This window comes from Stegodyphus dumicola, chromosome 11, assembly GCF_044657685.1.
Source record: "Stegodyphus dumicola isolate Sdum_Otavi_A_Nest chromosome 11, ASM4465768v1".
Classification (NCBI taxonomy): domain Eukaryota; kingdom Metazoa; phylum Arthropoda; class Arachnida; order Araneae; family Eresidae; genus Stegodyphus; species Stegodyphus dumicola.
The window spans coordinates 76,999,393-77,016,341 of record NC_140778.1 but is presented as its reverse complement, the minus strand read 5'-3'; the positions used below and the strand labels follow the sequence as shown (position 1 = coordinate 77,016,341).

General features: G+C 30.7%; 1 protein-coding gene across 1 annotated transcript; it reads right to left on the bottom strand.

The window, feature by feature from the left end:
• Positions 1-786: 786 nt before the first annotated feature.
• On the bottom strand, positions 787-12,150 carry LOC146994133 (uncharacterized). Its single transcript, XM_085826872.1, has one exon. The coding sequence runs from the start codon at positions 11,282-11,284 to the stop codon at positions 9,599-9,601; it is 1,686 nt and encodes a 561-aa protein (XP_085682998.1). The 5' UTR covers positions 11,285-12,150; the 3' UTR covers positions 787-9,598.
• Positions 12,151-16,949: the final 4,799 nt, after the last annotated feature.

The following is a 16,949-nucleotide window of genomic DNA, read 5'->3' as shown; positions in this document are numbered from 1 at the left end:
CTGTCCGAGTTTGGACAGAAAAAGAAATGAACTTTTTCCTCAAACTTTGACTTTCGACCTTCTATGCAAATTAATTCTATTAGACAAAGGTCGCCAACTGCTTTCCAAATTTATGGAATTCTTGTATTCTAATGAGAACACAATGTATGTATAACATAAAATATTTGTGGCTTGAAAATGTATTTCTAATATTCTGATTTTCTATTATACTTTTAATTTTTGTATTTTATTTTCTGTTAGAACTGTAACAAAACTTATGATATCTTACAATATTGGTCTTGTACACTGTTTTTGTATTATCTATAATTCTGTTGTTAAAAATTTGATTGATCACTGTATATATAAATTTTTGTAAATAAAGATGTTGGCGAGGTCAATACATCTTTCAGTTAGCGGACCTCAAAATTTGCTAGGACTTAAATTAAAAATAACTGATTATTAAATTTATTATATATTCTTTAGCTTAAATTTGGCTGACTAGTTAATATTCTTAGCCTATGGCTCCGGTGATACCTCAACACTGAGGTGCGAACTGGATATTCCATTCTTATGTTGCAAGTTATCGAAAAATAACAAAGATATGATTTTTGCACAAATGCTACTAAACTATAAAAATTGCTATTAGGCATCCAACAATTAATGTTTCTTTTATGCGGAAGTGTCCCTGCTTTTTGATTTGTGTGGAAATACTGTTAAAGTGCAGTCAAAGAGCTCTGGATGTAAACAAAATCTCTGCAAGATAGAACCATTGTAAGTAGTTCAGGTAAAATGTTATAGCTAACATTCTACCTGAAGTGGTCTTTACTAATATCTTTTTGATTATAAACTTTACAACTAGCAATAAAATTGTTGCAAATTTGCAAATGGTAGTCTACTGATTAATGTTACTTTATATAATCTTTAACCATTTAAAGACTCCTTAATGATAAAAAGACAGACACCTGAATTATTAAGTAAACTGCAGCTATGGCTTTTACAGTTCTTATAAAATTAGATACTTCTATTTAAGCCTCATGGTCTATTAGTTTAATTTTTAAATCCAGGCAAATTCATGTTTTTTAAGATAAAACACAAAACATTATTGATAATTCTGAGCACATTGTTCTCCAGCTATTACACAGCTAGTTTATTTATTGGCAGCAGCCATCCAGTAAGATGATGTACATAAAAACATGACATGTTATTCATGGATTGATAATAATCTTTATTTTAATACTGAGTAGTGAATCATGTTTAGTTACAGAAGGAATTCTTGTAATTTTTTTGTCAACCTTGTCCTTGACATATAATATACCTTTTCTAAAACGATATTATTATCACAAATAATACCTAGGTATTTTACCCGCATAGCTTGACATTGTAAATATTATGAGAATAACATGATTAAAATGAATGTGTAAAGTACTTTTTTCAAAAAGTAAAATTTTTTCCAAGGATATTTACTTTAATTTTCCTGTTTTGGGACTACTTTAATAACAATTTAAGGGATTTGTCTCACATGCACGACTTACTGATTTAATTATAATTCACTATAGTTGGCATATATGGAAAAAAAGTGCACTTAATTTTTCTTGTTCACTGGGCTGTGGAGTCGGAATCGCAGTTGGGCAGATTTGGGGGTAAAAGGAGTCGGAGCTGGAGTTGCTAAAAACAGGTCGACTCCGACTCCAGTTTTTGTTGGACAGTTTGAATTTGAAATGTAATTAAAATGAATTGAAAAAAAAATTTATGACAAGCTGAGTTATTATTTTTATTTTAATAAATAGTTATTTTCTATTTTACTGGCATATTAATAAATAAATAAATATAAGGGACGAAGATGAATGTGATATTTGCCATTAGTGATTAAACTGATTCATTTAGTTACAAATCTCGCTGGTAAATATAGGTAAGCAGCAAGAACTCTCCCAAATTTATGCCATTCTTAAGAAGCGAGCAGAAAAAGGAGTAATTACTGATCAAGCAATGTGATAAGAAAGTACATATTTGATGATAAAGAGGTTGTTATAATTAAGAACGTTTTTAGAAAATGTAGATAACCCCAATATTTCACTAACAGAAAGCCTGTGGAATGATCTTGCAGAATTGGAAACTCTTCTTTCTACACTGTATATAGCCACAAAAAATCTACAATCTAAAGAATGGACAGGAGGCGAGACTGGAAGAATGTGATGCTTGTTCTTTCCAAAATGCAAGGTTTATTGCAAAAGGAACCATTTCTTCAATGAAGAAAAGAGAAACTAGTTTGCTAAACAGTTCAATATATGTCGATCCGGCACACCGAATTTTCTTGTATAACAAGCAAATTAAAAAGGCAAAGAAAGCGGTAATAGGTAATTTTATTATTATTTATTGTACGTAATTAATTTAAAGCATAATTAAAAAGGAATAATTTTTTAATGAAAAAATACACTACTTAATAGTTTGCATTAGCAAAACTTTTTCTTATTTTTTATCTGCAATCATAAATTAATTTTTTTAAGAAACACGGATTTATTCATTCAATTGTATTCACTGTAGATCATATACAGATACGTAAAACAGATTTAATACAAATGCATCATTCTCAACCACATGACACAGATTCCCAAACCACATGGTACTTCATGTAAATAAACAGAATGATTTCATGAAGAGTGCGCCAGCATACGCGCAAAGTGAGTTGCGCATCAGATGGAAGGATTAGATCCTGATCTCTAAAGTTGCCTTCTCTCCATAGATGCTTCTAAGGAAATATGAAAGGCAACCATCTTACTTGTTGCAAAATACTAAAGCTAAATTATACATTACTATATTTTTTAGACTTAAAAAACAGGAATGTTTTGAGAAATGAGCTATATTTCGGTAGAGAAGAAGAAGAAAAAGAATGATCTTGTTTGTTTGTGTTAGCTACATATAAGTCAGGATAAAGCTCGGACAGCAGCCTTGGCTCCAAATCAGGGGAAAACAGTTAAATTCTTCTAAAATGGTTGTCGTCATATGATGTACTTTCTCTATGGAGATAACCAACATTCTTACTTGGCTTTAAAATTTTTAGATCAAATGCTGTAAAATTATACTTCTGTCCAACAAAATTGCTTTCTTTCTATTTGTGTTTCTTTCAACTCTTTAATCTATAACAATATACTCTTTAATTACAACAATTACGATTTCTCTCATACAATTTATACAAGTGAATGGGGTGACATCATTTTAGCAGAGCATAGAAGATACGTTAGCAAAGACAGAAGCTAGGGAGAGGAATGCAGCAGAACAGATAATGATGAAATTAATCGAAAGGGGTATTTATACAAGTTTAATGTACAAGTACAGTAAGACCCCGCTTAACGCTGTTTCGGTTTAGCGCTCTTTTATTTCAACCCGGGGATTCCACGAAATCACTCGCAGCATACGGAGATTCCCCGAAATATTATGCAGCGATAGGTTTCAAATACATATCCGAAAGAGTGTACTTGTATTTCTTGTTTGGTGCGGTATTATACAGACATATTTTGAAGGGGTAAATGTGGAAGATGTCGAAGAAATAATTCAAGAAGCAGCGCTAGTCTTTCTAATGATGAGCTCAAGGAATTAACTGAACAAGAAGAAAACAAAAATGTTGACAGCAGTGATTCAGAAGAAGAGCAAAAAGAACTTTCGATGGCGTTTGTAAAAAGGAGTTTGTCTACCATAACTGAAATAATGGATCAATTCATTGAAAATGATCCGAATTTTGACAGGAGCTCAAAAGTAAGGCGTGGTGTTAGAGATGCTCTATCCGTTTATGAAGAACTTTTAAGAGAACAACGCAAAAGAAAAAGGCAAACAACATTAGATGCTTTTGTCACAAAAAGGCAGAACACTGAAAACGCGGAAGGCTAACTAAATATGACTGACTTAGAATTTTATTTGTTTTTTTTTTTAAGAATATTCGTTTTGTTATTTATATTTTGTTTTTATTTTTGCAAGAAATAATAATGTGGTATTAATTTGGGCTTTAAGAAATAAATGTTTGGTTTTATTTTTATCAAAAAAACATACTTTTTAAATTTAATACCTAACCAATTTCCTAGCCATCTTCACCTAACCCCAATATTTACATGTAAAGATAGCCTCGTTTAGCGCTGTTTCGCAATACGCTCTACTTTGATGGAACGTATCCCCCGCGTTAAGCGGGGTCTTACTGTACAGCTAATCTATGATTGGTTAGTTTTATTTGCCCTTTTCAACCAGCATTACATAACCTACAAAAATATCGAACGTGGGAGAAGACATGAATTCAGGGAGAGAGCACCAAATCTGGAAATGTTAATTTTGAGATCACCAATTATTTTTCTAAAGCAGCTATCATATTTTATTACACCTTACATGTATATACCCCTGATGGTTAGAGTAGACTGAACGGTACCCCTTGTATTATCGTGAAGTTGTTTCATTTATTGTCAAATTGTTGTTTCGTTTATCGCCAAGAGTTGTTGCTTCATTTATGGTAACCAGAGTAGTTGAATGTTCCATAAATATACTTTTGCCTAGAATTAGTGTTCCTTTGACTTTTTAAGTGAAAATATATGGACAAACTCAAGGGAGTGCGCAATGGCAAGATTGTGCAATTCTCTGATGTTGTTTTAAGTATAAATAGGTCAATGTATACATGGATAAAGTCAAAGGAGTGTGCAGTGCCTAGTTTATGCAATTCTTTGACTCGTTATTTTGTCTTTGTATAGCAGCAATTTTTTTTGAGCTAAAATCAAAAACAAGTCAAAGAATTGCACAAACTCAGAATATATTTTTAGCGTCCCTGATATTCATATATATTAAGAGATGCATTCATAATTCTGTACGTAAACACATTTACCTGATAATTATTTCGTTGCAATCAATTGGTAAATATAACCAGTATGACCAATAAATTTCATAATTAATACTCAAACTTATTATAATTTTGTGATTAGCTTTCTGCTTTATGTATAAAACACATTCTAATTCAGTATTTTGTACATAAGTCGATTTTATGTATTTGCACTAAGGTAATTTATCTGGTAGACATTATCAAATAAAGGTAGCTGTTTAATATTATACTCTCCATCAGTTTTAAACAGCTACCTTTATTGGTAATAAAGGTTTATAATAAAAATAATGAAATATGTAATTAACATTAACAATAAATATAAATATTGTGTTTGTTTGAAGGAGGTAACATGTTAACATCTATGTTTGATAACATATTTCTATATGAATAAATGTGCATTGTATGTGTTTGTAGAAACACATACATGCATTATTTTGATTATTAAATCCAGGGATATTTCTGTAGAAAAGCTAACTGACAGGAAAACATATTATTTGCAGTCAATGATCTATTATTATTAAACTCTCTGATTACTTATGAAATACAAAAGACAAGATATTTAAACAAATTTTGGCACTTCCATATTAACAAATGCAACTTTGTGCATTTTTTAATTTTAATGGCTAAAAGGGAAAAACACACTCATTGGCTGGAAGTTGGTTTTCATGCATTATTTTTAGAAAGATTCCCAAACTAACAATATTTCTCATAACTTCGTAAAAAACACATGAAAAAAGAATATACTTCAGCAAATGAAACTATAAATTTTTAGTATTAAATATGGATGATATGATACATTATGAGAATGAAACATTTACATTCACCTCCAAATCCTTCTGGAAATTTTTTCTGTTGTTACTCTCCCCAAGCATACAGCAAACTGTTTTACATCAGAAAGAAATCATAGACTCAGCAGAGTGCAACACTAAATATCTACCAAACTCATTTCTTCATTGTCCCCTTTAGAGAGTGTTTGAAAAAATTCTGTATTTTTATACCTACGCTTGATCTACTAAGTATTCAAAATAAATTAAATAGTAAATCTAAAAATATTCTGGAAAAGTTAATTTTTAAGAAATTGTATCAAGTCGCACTGGCAAAAATGATTTCATGACCTACTTTTCATATACATATTTGTTAATATTTAATTTTCATCAAAACAATCTTTCCAAATATGCAAAAAGTATTTAAAATATGCAATTGCAAACTTCACAATACAAAATTTAGAATTCTTGTATTTATATATCTCCTTAAATTCAATACATATATATTTCCCCCATAGCTTTTAAGGCTCTAAATAATGACAAAAACATTTATATCAATAATTTAAAAAAAGGGTACTTTTCCGTTTTGCCGGCGCAAGCGATAAAGTCGCCAATAATGGTACAACCGATGCCTAACGGAATATTCTCGCTGGTAACCTTTTACGCCTCATTTTCAAAACAAGTCGCAGCTTTTTCTTATCAGATTGATTGTTTCTTTCAAAACTGGCATATAATTTCATAGAACTTTTATCAGATAGTTCAGTTTTATGTCTAAGGCCATTTTCGGTAATTAAGTCAATTAGGATGCAATCACAGCGCTTACCCGAAGCCGAAAATATAGAAAAGGTAAAGTCAAGGGTTAAATTCATCAATTCTAATGAGAATGCATTAGCGAAGTAAAGCACTGCAATTTTCCAAATTTTCTGAGTAAGCTATTCGTACGAATTAAAATATTTCTTGCATTTAAACTTGTTTTCCAAATTAAGATTTAACTTGAAATTAATGTAGATAATTACTGAGAGCATTAGATTTTTGTAGAATAGTTTGCGTGAGATGAGATCGCTTGGGGTCACGTGATATGAACCGGCGAATCAGGATGTTGAACCATGAAAGCATAGTAAATTCTTAAATTAGTGTCTTTTTATAAATGTATTGTCTTTATTTATTGGCTTTTTATAAAATTTTAAGCGATATTAAAATGTTTATGCCTTCAAAATAAAAAATTCTTAGAACTAAAATTTTTTAAATATTTTTTATGTGTATACTGTATGTTGTCGCCAATAAAGTCTGCTTGGCGAGATTTGCGCCGGCAAAACGGAAAAGTACCAAAAAAAGATTTATTAAACAAAACAAGAAGAGCACAGCAGATGCAATGTTACTTCAGTCAATCACCTGAAATAAAATTCAAATGATCTGAAAAAATTATATTCTGTTAAAAACATAATTTTGCTAGATTACAATTCTCATTTCTGTTAGAGGAGTTCTGTTTACAAACGTCAATTGAATATAACTTTTATACAGAATATCTCTTCGTTTAAAAATAACAATAGAGCCAATAAAGTACGAAATTTTCAGATTCTTTCTATTCTTATGCTGCACTATAAAAGAAATATTTCATCATGCTCCCTCAGTGAATTTCAAAATAAATTTAGGCTCCCATTTCTTTTAAAGTTGATATGTGTAAATACTTCCAAAACAAAGCAGGAAATATAACACAAGTTACGAGACTCTACTTTGGTACATGCAATATAGAAAGGCAGTATGTGTCCTTGAAGGTTAAAATTATGTTTTCTTCTGGCAATTTAAAAACAAAATATTTCTTAAAGACACATTTAGTAAATAACTGTTTCTTACATCTATGGAAAAGGTATTTTGCAAATGCCTTTTTACATATTTATGCACATGAGGTTTTTCTACAGCACTGATATGTGCAAAAATTGATTGAAAGCTTATTGTAGTTGAGAAAAATTTTGATGCCTAATCACACAACCAGGCACCAGGCACGTTCCTAAGTAACAGACTGCCCGCACATTTTCTTAAGACAGACGTCCCCCAATTTAAAAAAAAAAAAAAAAAAAAAAGCTCGATTAATAAAATTTTTTATCTCATATTCACTAAGTACTTGCATATGACAAGTACTTGCAGTGATTTTAAAAAATATTAATCGTGTTATTGCGAGAGTCCGGCCACCCCCGATTTTCGCTGCCTGCATATTTTTAAGTGTTTCATTCCTGCTAGGAACGGCCCTGCACAGAACGATATTTCAATTTTTTGTTAACGTAAAAGGAGCCAAATTTAATAAAATGCCTTAGCAAGCTACAGCTTATATATGGTGATGAAATATTTAACCATTTTTCAGAATTTCAGAAGAGGAATTAGAAGGTAATAACATGAAAGTCGGCATATTCCACAGGAACCAGATGTCAAAGCTGAATATTTAATAACAGACAATAATCAGGGATATAAAAATATAAACCTATCCGAGACATTTTGCATGGATACATGAGCACGAAACAAGTTATACATATATCTATATATGAAAGCAATAAATAACCTTAGCACAATTTTTTACAGATGAAAAGTTAAAAGTAACTTATTTGGTGCAAGTTCGTTGTTTTCACAGCTTTATTTCAGAAAGATTCCGAAACCGTAGATATTTGTTATAAACTGATAACATTATCAATATATCAAAAGAAATATACTTGAAAATATAAATTTGAAGTGTAAAATAAAAGGTTATGTGACAAATTAAAAAAAATAAAACATGTTTTTTTAAATCTTTATTATTTTGCACTTTTCTCGTCTTCAAGTACACATCTATCTGTTTTTGCCCCTCCCCCCAAAAAAAGGGAATTCAGTTCATGCAGCATTCAGCTATCGAGGAGAATCATTTTCTTGCTATTCCCTTTACAAAATTCTGTTTTCTTGAAATTTTAGCGTAGAATTGTGGCAAAATTGCTCACAAATTCCGCAAGGCTGAATTTTAAAACGAAGCTTAAGGCAAAAAATATTACGATTTGTTTATAAAAACTGTTGAACTTTAGAATATAGAAAAAAGAATGCACATAAAATGGCTTAAGTGCTTGACTGAAGGATTATAATAAGCATGTCTCCTGGAAGATTGGTGATGCACACTGTAGCCAGAATTTGGCATATACTGAAAATAAGGCAACTTTTATTAAGCTGACCGCATTAGCACTTAAGTATCATGGAAAAAAAAAACCTTACTTCCTCTAGAAATTTCATTGGAAGCCGTCAAAAGCCGCATAGTGGCATCAAAAACATAGGCAAAAATTAATATAATATAGATACTGAACACATAATGTACGATACTGAACACATAAGCTTGCAAAAATCGAAATTCTAAGTATTCTTAAAATTAAAAAAGGAGTTCCAAAAGCTAAGGAGGCTAAAAGAAACACTTAAATTCTACAGCACTAAAGGTACTACAAAAGAACATATTTCATAGTTTGTACTTTTTTAGAAAAATATAATGCAATGTGGATTACAGTGCAAAGTGAATGAAACTTCCATTAAAATGAAAATGCTCAACTTTCAAACAATTCATGACATTACCTGAATGCGAGGCATGTGACATGAATAAAACTTCCCAATTAAGAACAGTATAATCAGTGTCTCACTTTTGATTTGTTCGAATATGCTGATTTAAATTAGAAGTGCCTTTAAATAACCTGTGACTTTTGTTGCAAACATGAGGTTTTTCTCTTGTGGAAAAAACTAAATGATTTATTAAGAGTTTAGGCGAAATGACAAGTTAAACACATCCCATAAAAAGACACTTTTTTATAGCATGGACAAGTCCTTAATGCTCACAATAAGCAAAGGCTCTTATTAATCTAACTTTTCCACAAAAAAACATTAGTCTCCTTATTTTATGTGTCTTGAGTCACACGAGTCTTTCAATATTTCTAACACCCAAGTGATATGTTACACATGTAAATCAAGGAGTTTCTTCCTGGTGTGAATAGGTATATGCTTATTTAAATTAGATTTTTGATTGAGATTTCTCTCCAGTGTGAATAAGTATATGTTTTTCTAAATCACTTTTATGAGCAAATGACTTGCTACATACCTCACACATATGAGGTTTCTCTCCAGTGTGAATAAGTATATGTGTTTTTAAATTACCTTTATGAGTAAATGACTGGTTACATAGCTCACACACATGAGGTTTCTCTCCTGATTGAATAAGTTTCTTTCCTGTGTGATTAAGCATATGGTTATTTAAATTCTGTTTGTAAGCAAATGACTTATTACATATTTCACACACATGAGGTTTCTCTCCAGTGTGAATAAGTATATGTTTTTTTAAATCACTTTTATGAGCAAATGACTTGCTACATATGTCACACACGTGAGGTTTCTCTCTTGTGTGAATAAGTGTATGTTTTTTTAAATAACCCTTTTTAGTAAATGACTTGTTACATACCTCACACACATGAGATTTCTCTCCAGTGTGAATAAGTATATGTGTTTCTAAATTACCTTTTTGAGTAAATGACTTGTTACATACCTTACACACATGAGGTTTCTCTCCAGTGTGAATAAGTATATGTTTCTTTAAACGATATTTTCGTGTAAATGACTTGTTACATATCTCACACACAAGACGTTTCTCACCTGATTGAATAAGTTTCTTTCCTGTGTGATTAATCATATGGTTATTTAAACTACGTTTGTAAGCAAATGACTTATTACATATTTCACACACATGAGGTTTCTCTCCAGTGTGAATAAGTATATGTTTTTTTAAATCACTTTTATGAGCAAATGACTTGCTACATACCTCACACACATGAGGTTTCTCTCCAGTGTGAATACGTATATGTGTTTTTAAATAACCTTTGTGAGTAAATGACTTGTTACATACCTCACACACATGAGGTTTCTCATTTGTGTGAATAAGTATATGGCGCTTTAAATCATATTTTTGAGTAAATGACTTGTTACATACCTCACACACATGAGGCTTCTCTCCTGAGTAAATAAGTAAATGTGCCCTTAAATGAACTTTTTGCATAAATGACTTATTACATATCTCACACACATGAGGTTTCTTTCCTGTGTGAATAAGTATATGATTTTTTAAATTACTTTTATGAGCAAATGACTTGCTACATACGTCACACACATGAGGTTTCTCTCCAGTGTGAATAAGTATATGTTTTTTTAAATCACTTTTATGAGCAAATGACTTGCTACATACGTCACACACATGAGGTTTCTCTCCTGAGTGAATAAGTAAATGTGCCCTTAAATGAACTTTTTGCATAAATGACTTATTACATACCTCACACACATGAGGTTTCTTTCCTGTGTGAATAAGTATATGATTTTTTAAATTACGTTTATGAGCAAATGACTTGCTACATACCTCACACAAATGAGATTTCTCTCCAGTGTGAATAAGTATATGTGTTTTTAAATTACCTTTTTGAGTAAATGACTTGTTACATACCTCACACACATGAGGTTTCTCTCCTGAGTGAATAAGTATATGGTCCTTTAAACCACTTTTTCCTCTAAATGATTTGTTACATATCTCACACACATGAGGTTTCTCTCTTGTGTGAATTGTTATATGGTTGTTGAAACTAAGTTTGTAAACAAATGACTTATTACATATATCACACACAAATGGTTTCTTTTCTGAGTGAATAATTTTCTTCATGTTTCAGGTGCTCTTTCATCCAAATGAAATCTTGCATAGGAGTTTCCTTTCCAGATGCTTGTTTAAAGAACCATACTGTCTAAATGACTCTGTATACCGCATACAAGAGGTTCCATTAATGCATCAATACATACATGCTTGTTTCTCTCTTATGTGAATAAACATATGCATATGCATTTCAAAACTAGAGGTGTCGGGAAATAATTTATTACATACCTCACATTATGATTATATCTTATCCTGCATTAAGAAGGAAATGTTGGTTTTATTCAGGCTTTTGTGTAAATGACTTTTGAGGATTTTCTGTTGGGTGAGTAGGCATGAGCTCATTTAGGAAGCGTTTTACTCTGCATTGCAACTTCCAATACAAGCTGTACTCAAATATATTCGGAAAACTAGCAGGGTCTCTGGAAATATAATCAAGAATTTATCAGTATTTCATAGCATTCTGGGAGATGTTACAATTTCAGGACTGAACCTGGAATGTTTAGATTAAGCAAAGTAGTTTGAGTATACACATATAATATAAAACACTAATACATTTTGAACAGAAGATACATTTAGTGCGATATAAATTGGCATGATTTTCAGGACAACATGTCATGAAAATAAGTTTGTTTCTTTCGGACTAACATGATTTCTCACTTTAGCACTCATAAAGCTTAGTTTGTTCATTCATTGCTCCAAATTGCATACAAAAGAGATGAAAACACTTTAAAAGTACAACAATATTAGGCACACGTTTTCAAAGAAAGTTCTATGTATATATTCTTTGACGTTATTAACAGGACCTCTTCTCGCTCCTCCCACTAAATGGCACCCTCTCATTGGTTATAATGAATGTCAATCACGCATGACGTTCATATGAAGAGTTTTGACTCCGGGTTACTAGAGAACTTTATGTTTGTCATAGTTAGTGCTGTAGAAGTAACGAGAAATTGTGTACCCGTATGTATTCGTTACTCGGTGAACCAGTACTCGTTACTATCGTATCGTTACTCGTTACTTTCGGTAAAATCGATCGGTTATCCGTATCCTGAGCCTATTTTATCGGTCTACGGCCCTAAAAAGGGCCTTGAAACTAACAGTTCGGTCCGGGGTTCAATTCCCGGCTAACGGCTAGCTGCACGGGCGTTTTCATTGTTATTCCCGTGTGTAACTTGCATATGAGTCAGTTCCCTTTAAAAAATCCTACACGAAGGCCTCCCTCCCCGTAGGCAATAGACTAGTGTGCTTTACTGTAACCGAATAAACCGAAACTGGAAAAAAAAAAAAAAAAGGGAATTGGTGGTGGAAGGTAGCTACGAAACGTCGTTTTAGAAGAATGGGCTACATAACCAAATTTCTATCTATACTCTGGTAAATAATACATTATTTGCTCATCAAAAGCCTAAATTTATCTAATGCTCGGCTTAGTTCTTAAATTGTAATTTTAGCTACAGCCCCCAAACAAGACGATGTCTGGTATTTTATTTCATTACTTAGTTATTCATCATTAATTTAAGAATTAATTAAATTTTCATTTGTCTTTAAATTTTTATTGAATTATAATAATAATCATTTAATATTCTAGTTGCTAATTATTTTATTATTGTAATAGTTATTTTATTTTTTATTTATTTATTTATTCATCTTTCCTGATGGCCTTCCATAGAGCTCCTGCACTTCTAATTTTAAAAATTAAGTCCTGACTACAACCAATGATTGCAAAAATAAAAGTCAAGTAACTTATTTAGTGATAATTAAGGCTTTTATTTTCGCCTTACTTGGCTTTTATTTTATATTTATATATATGTGTGTGTACTTTACATTTAATTATAAGGACATATATATATGTACTTTACATTTAATTATAATTTATTTGATATATATATACATATTTACGTTTGGTAGTATTACCGATTGCAATAAAAAGGGAGGTGCACATCTAGATGTTATAACGGACCCATATACAAAATTTCAACGTTCTATAACTAACCGTTTTTGAGTTAAGCAAAATGCATACATACGTACTTACACATCGCGAAAAAAATCCCTTTCAAGTATCAACTTAGGGTCATAATCATTAGTCATAAGTATCAGCTTAGAGTAAATGGGATTACATTTAACAATAAGTTTTTTGGATTCCGTAATCGTCAAAAACGGATATTTCCGTTAAAATATGATACCCAAAAGTTTTCTCGATTACAATAATTACTGCCATTTTATTTGATACCAGGAAGTAAAGAACCTATATTAACCTACATATTCTTATATAAACAATACCTAAGTACAGTATATAAATATTTCAAATCAATAAAATCTGACTATGGCACGCTCAAGGGAAAAAAAAAAAAAAAAAAAAATCACCTAAATTTTCAAATTACATACATAAATAGCAATAGTAAAAAGCAAATACAAAATAACGCTTCACGCTATCAAAATTGCTCATTTTCTTAAATATCAACAACTAAATAGTATTTCAACTAAAGCACATAATGTAAACAAGAGTTTGCCCGATGCCCAAAAAAATTCAAAATTATCTATGAAAAATATGAGCGCATTGTGACGCAACCGTATCATTCGTATTCGAACAGCAACCACATGATTCGTATTCGCATAGAAACCGCATCATTCGTACTCGAACAAACCGCATCGTACGACAGATGCGAGTAACGAAATGAATTTGTGAGTACCGAATCGGTACTTCGAGTCAACCGATGTACCCGTTACTCAATAACGAATACATGCGGTTTGCTCCAGCTCTAGTCATAGTAATGAAGAGCAACTGAAATGTCGTCAATTTGTCGTGATATTGGGATCTTCGAGCATTTTCTTTGTTCTTTACTGAAATTTTTGTTCGTTGTTTTTCGTATGCAGACAGAAATTTTCCATAATTTTCCATATTATCACATAAGCTAATCACTAATTTTAATGCTTTAACGTGTTAAACGCTATTTTATAAGGAGAAGCAAATATTTTTTAATCACTTAATACTATAACAATAATTCGTATCAATGAAATAATTTTTCAGTATTTCCTGAATTAAATTTTTATCAGGATCATCAAAAGTCTTTCGATATGAAGCATGGTTTATTAAACTTTGAACAAATGTAGTTTCAAAATATTAGTCCTAATTTTATTTTCTAACATCTCATAGTTAGATTGTTCTTTTATAATTTTAAACTTACGTTATCTTTTCTCAAATAAAATTCGTAAATTGTGAATGATCAGAATAGCTATTACTCTACACCGATTTCAGCAGGTTTTTATAACACAAAACAAGTATAATAATAAATGTTTAATAATTTTAATTTATCTTAATTTAATTTGATCCTGTTTTTATATTGTAACAGATATGCAACAACAAAATATCCTTGATTCAACTTACTTATGTAAACTTGTCATTGTGATATATAAATTATACTTTATAATTGAGATTTTCATCAAATTTCTATGCACCTCATACAATTAGTTAATAATAAGTAAATGGTGTATCATGTTGTATATGGTTAAACTTTGTAAAAAATTAAGAAATCATATTGCATGGTTTCAAAGTATAAATAAACTGTTTAAATCTCCTTTAATTAGCAAATTAAAATGGTTTGGATAAATTTATGTTACTTTTGTTTTGGATAAGTAATTATCGTTTCTTTTAGAATTTTCTGTTCAATAGCTCATTTTAATAATTAAACATATGTTTGATTTGGATCCCATCAGTGGCCAAGCAGTAAAGTTACAGAATACTAATAGTTTGATCTGAGTTGGATTCCAATCTAAAGGGTTGGCTACATGAGCATTTTTGCAAATTTCCAATGTATAACTTGGATACCAACCAGTTTCCTCTAGAAAGTCCTCCACAAAAGCACTCCTCACTTTTGACAAATAGCAGTCACATGCTTTGCTGAAGAATTTTCTCTTGAATAGCTAGCATCATTTATAAAGCAAAGTGAACTATGTTTGATTTGAGATTAATTAAAAAATGAAAGGCAACTAAAAGCTAATTATCATTTTTTAAAATTTTTCTCTTCAAGTTAAACAGCAAAATACAACTAATAAGTTAATATAGTATCGAAACTAATACATAATGATCATACTGGATATTTTCTGGGCACTTGATATAAGAATAACAAAAATCAACTGTTGATTGACTCCGTAAAAGTAAACAGATTTAAAGATTTTATTCCAGTTATTGAAAAATTAGTATATATATTGATTAAATATGTGCAAATTAAAGATTAAAACTTTAATGTGCGGGTAAGACTTTACGACTGCGCATATGCATGTGCACAAGCGCAGAATACGTTTTCGCGTGCGCGTTTTATGTATAACGGACGGTATTTGCTAAAATTATCTAATTATCTATTTCAGTTAATGTTGATGATTGCGTTGTTCCTTAATCTTCGAATTGGATCCGGATTATTATTTTTTGCAGACTGTAAGAGCAATTTTATAAAAGTAAACTTGAACTTTCGATTATGTCAAATAGAATTTCCGATTCTGGAACTCCCAAAGGATCGTACAAAACGAAAGTGTGTTTCGATGTCCATCAAACAAAAAGTGAAATTGCTGCAAAAAATGGATAAAGACATGAAGAATGTGACAGAGAGGTTAGTGAAAACGAAAAAATTTCGATTGACAAGTTAGTCGGTATTCTCGACACAACAATTAACGGGACTTGAACAGCGGAACTTTGTAACTGAACAAGAAATTGTGTCTGTTTATAGAATTAAAGAGAAAGTATTATCACATAAAACGAAGCAACTTAAAACAACTTACATTGAAAGAAATGTTTAATAAAGTAAACAAATAAATATTAAGCTTTTTTTTGTAAATTTTGATACCCTTTAGATCATGATTGTTCTTTTATTTCATAAATTACGGTTTCATATTTTTAATTTTAGAATTTCTGCATGCCATTCTACGAGATTTAAACTGATGATTTATAATCCGGAAAAATCGATAATCCGGAATCGCCGAAGTCCCGACGAGTCCGGATTAACGACTTTTGACTGTAAAAACCAGAAGTTTTATGAGCGTGGGATTGTGATGCTGCCTGAAAGATGGCAAAAGGTCATTGATTAAAATGGGCAATACATTACAGAATAAAGTTATTTAGTTCCATGAAAAAATTGTCTTTGATTTTCTAAAAAAAATCTGCAATTGCTTAGTTGCCAACCCAATACAATATAGGTATTAACATGAATTTTCAATTGCACAGTAATGATGTTTAGTAGTAATTATTGCATTATGACCATATGTTTATAATGTTCTATAATTAAATACTTACAATATGTATTGTTGAAATTACGGATATAAAAAATATAATATGTATTGCACGAATTATTTCCTCGCATTTTATGATAAATCAGTTACAATTAAAAAAAAAAAAAAAAAACTTCTTTAATTCCTTTCAAAAACACTCATAGAAAGTTAAATACATGGAAATCAGCAGCAATATTTAACGTATTTCACTGTTGAAATAAAAGCTACTGTAATTTGAAATCAACCGAACAGAGCATTAATTATAAAGTGACAGAACAGAGCATTAATTACATATTAATTATGAGTGATTTTATTTAAAGGATGCCTCAAAAGCTAAAATACAAAACTTTGATTTTAATTTTTCTAATCGTTAACTAAATAAAATCAAATTACCTTAAAATTTCTTTCTGACATAATAAAC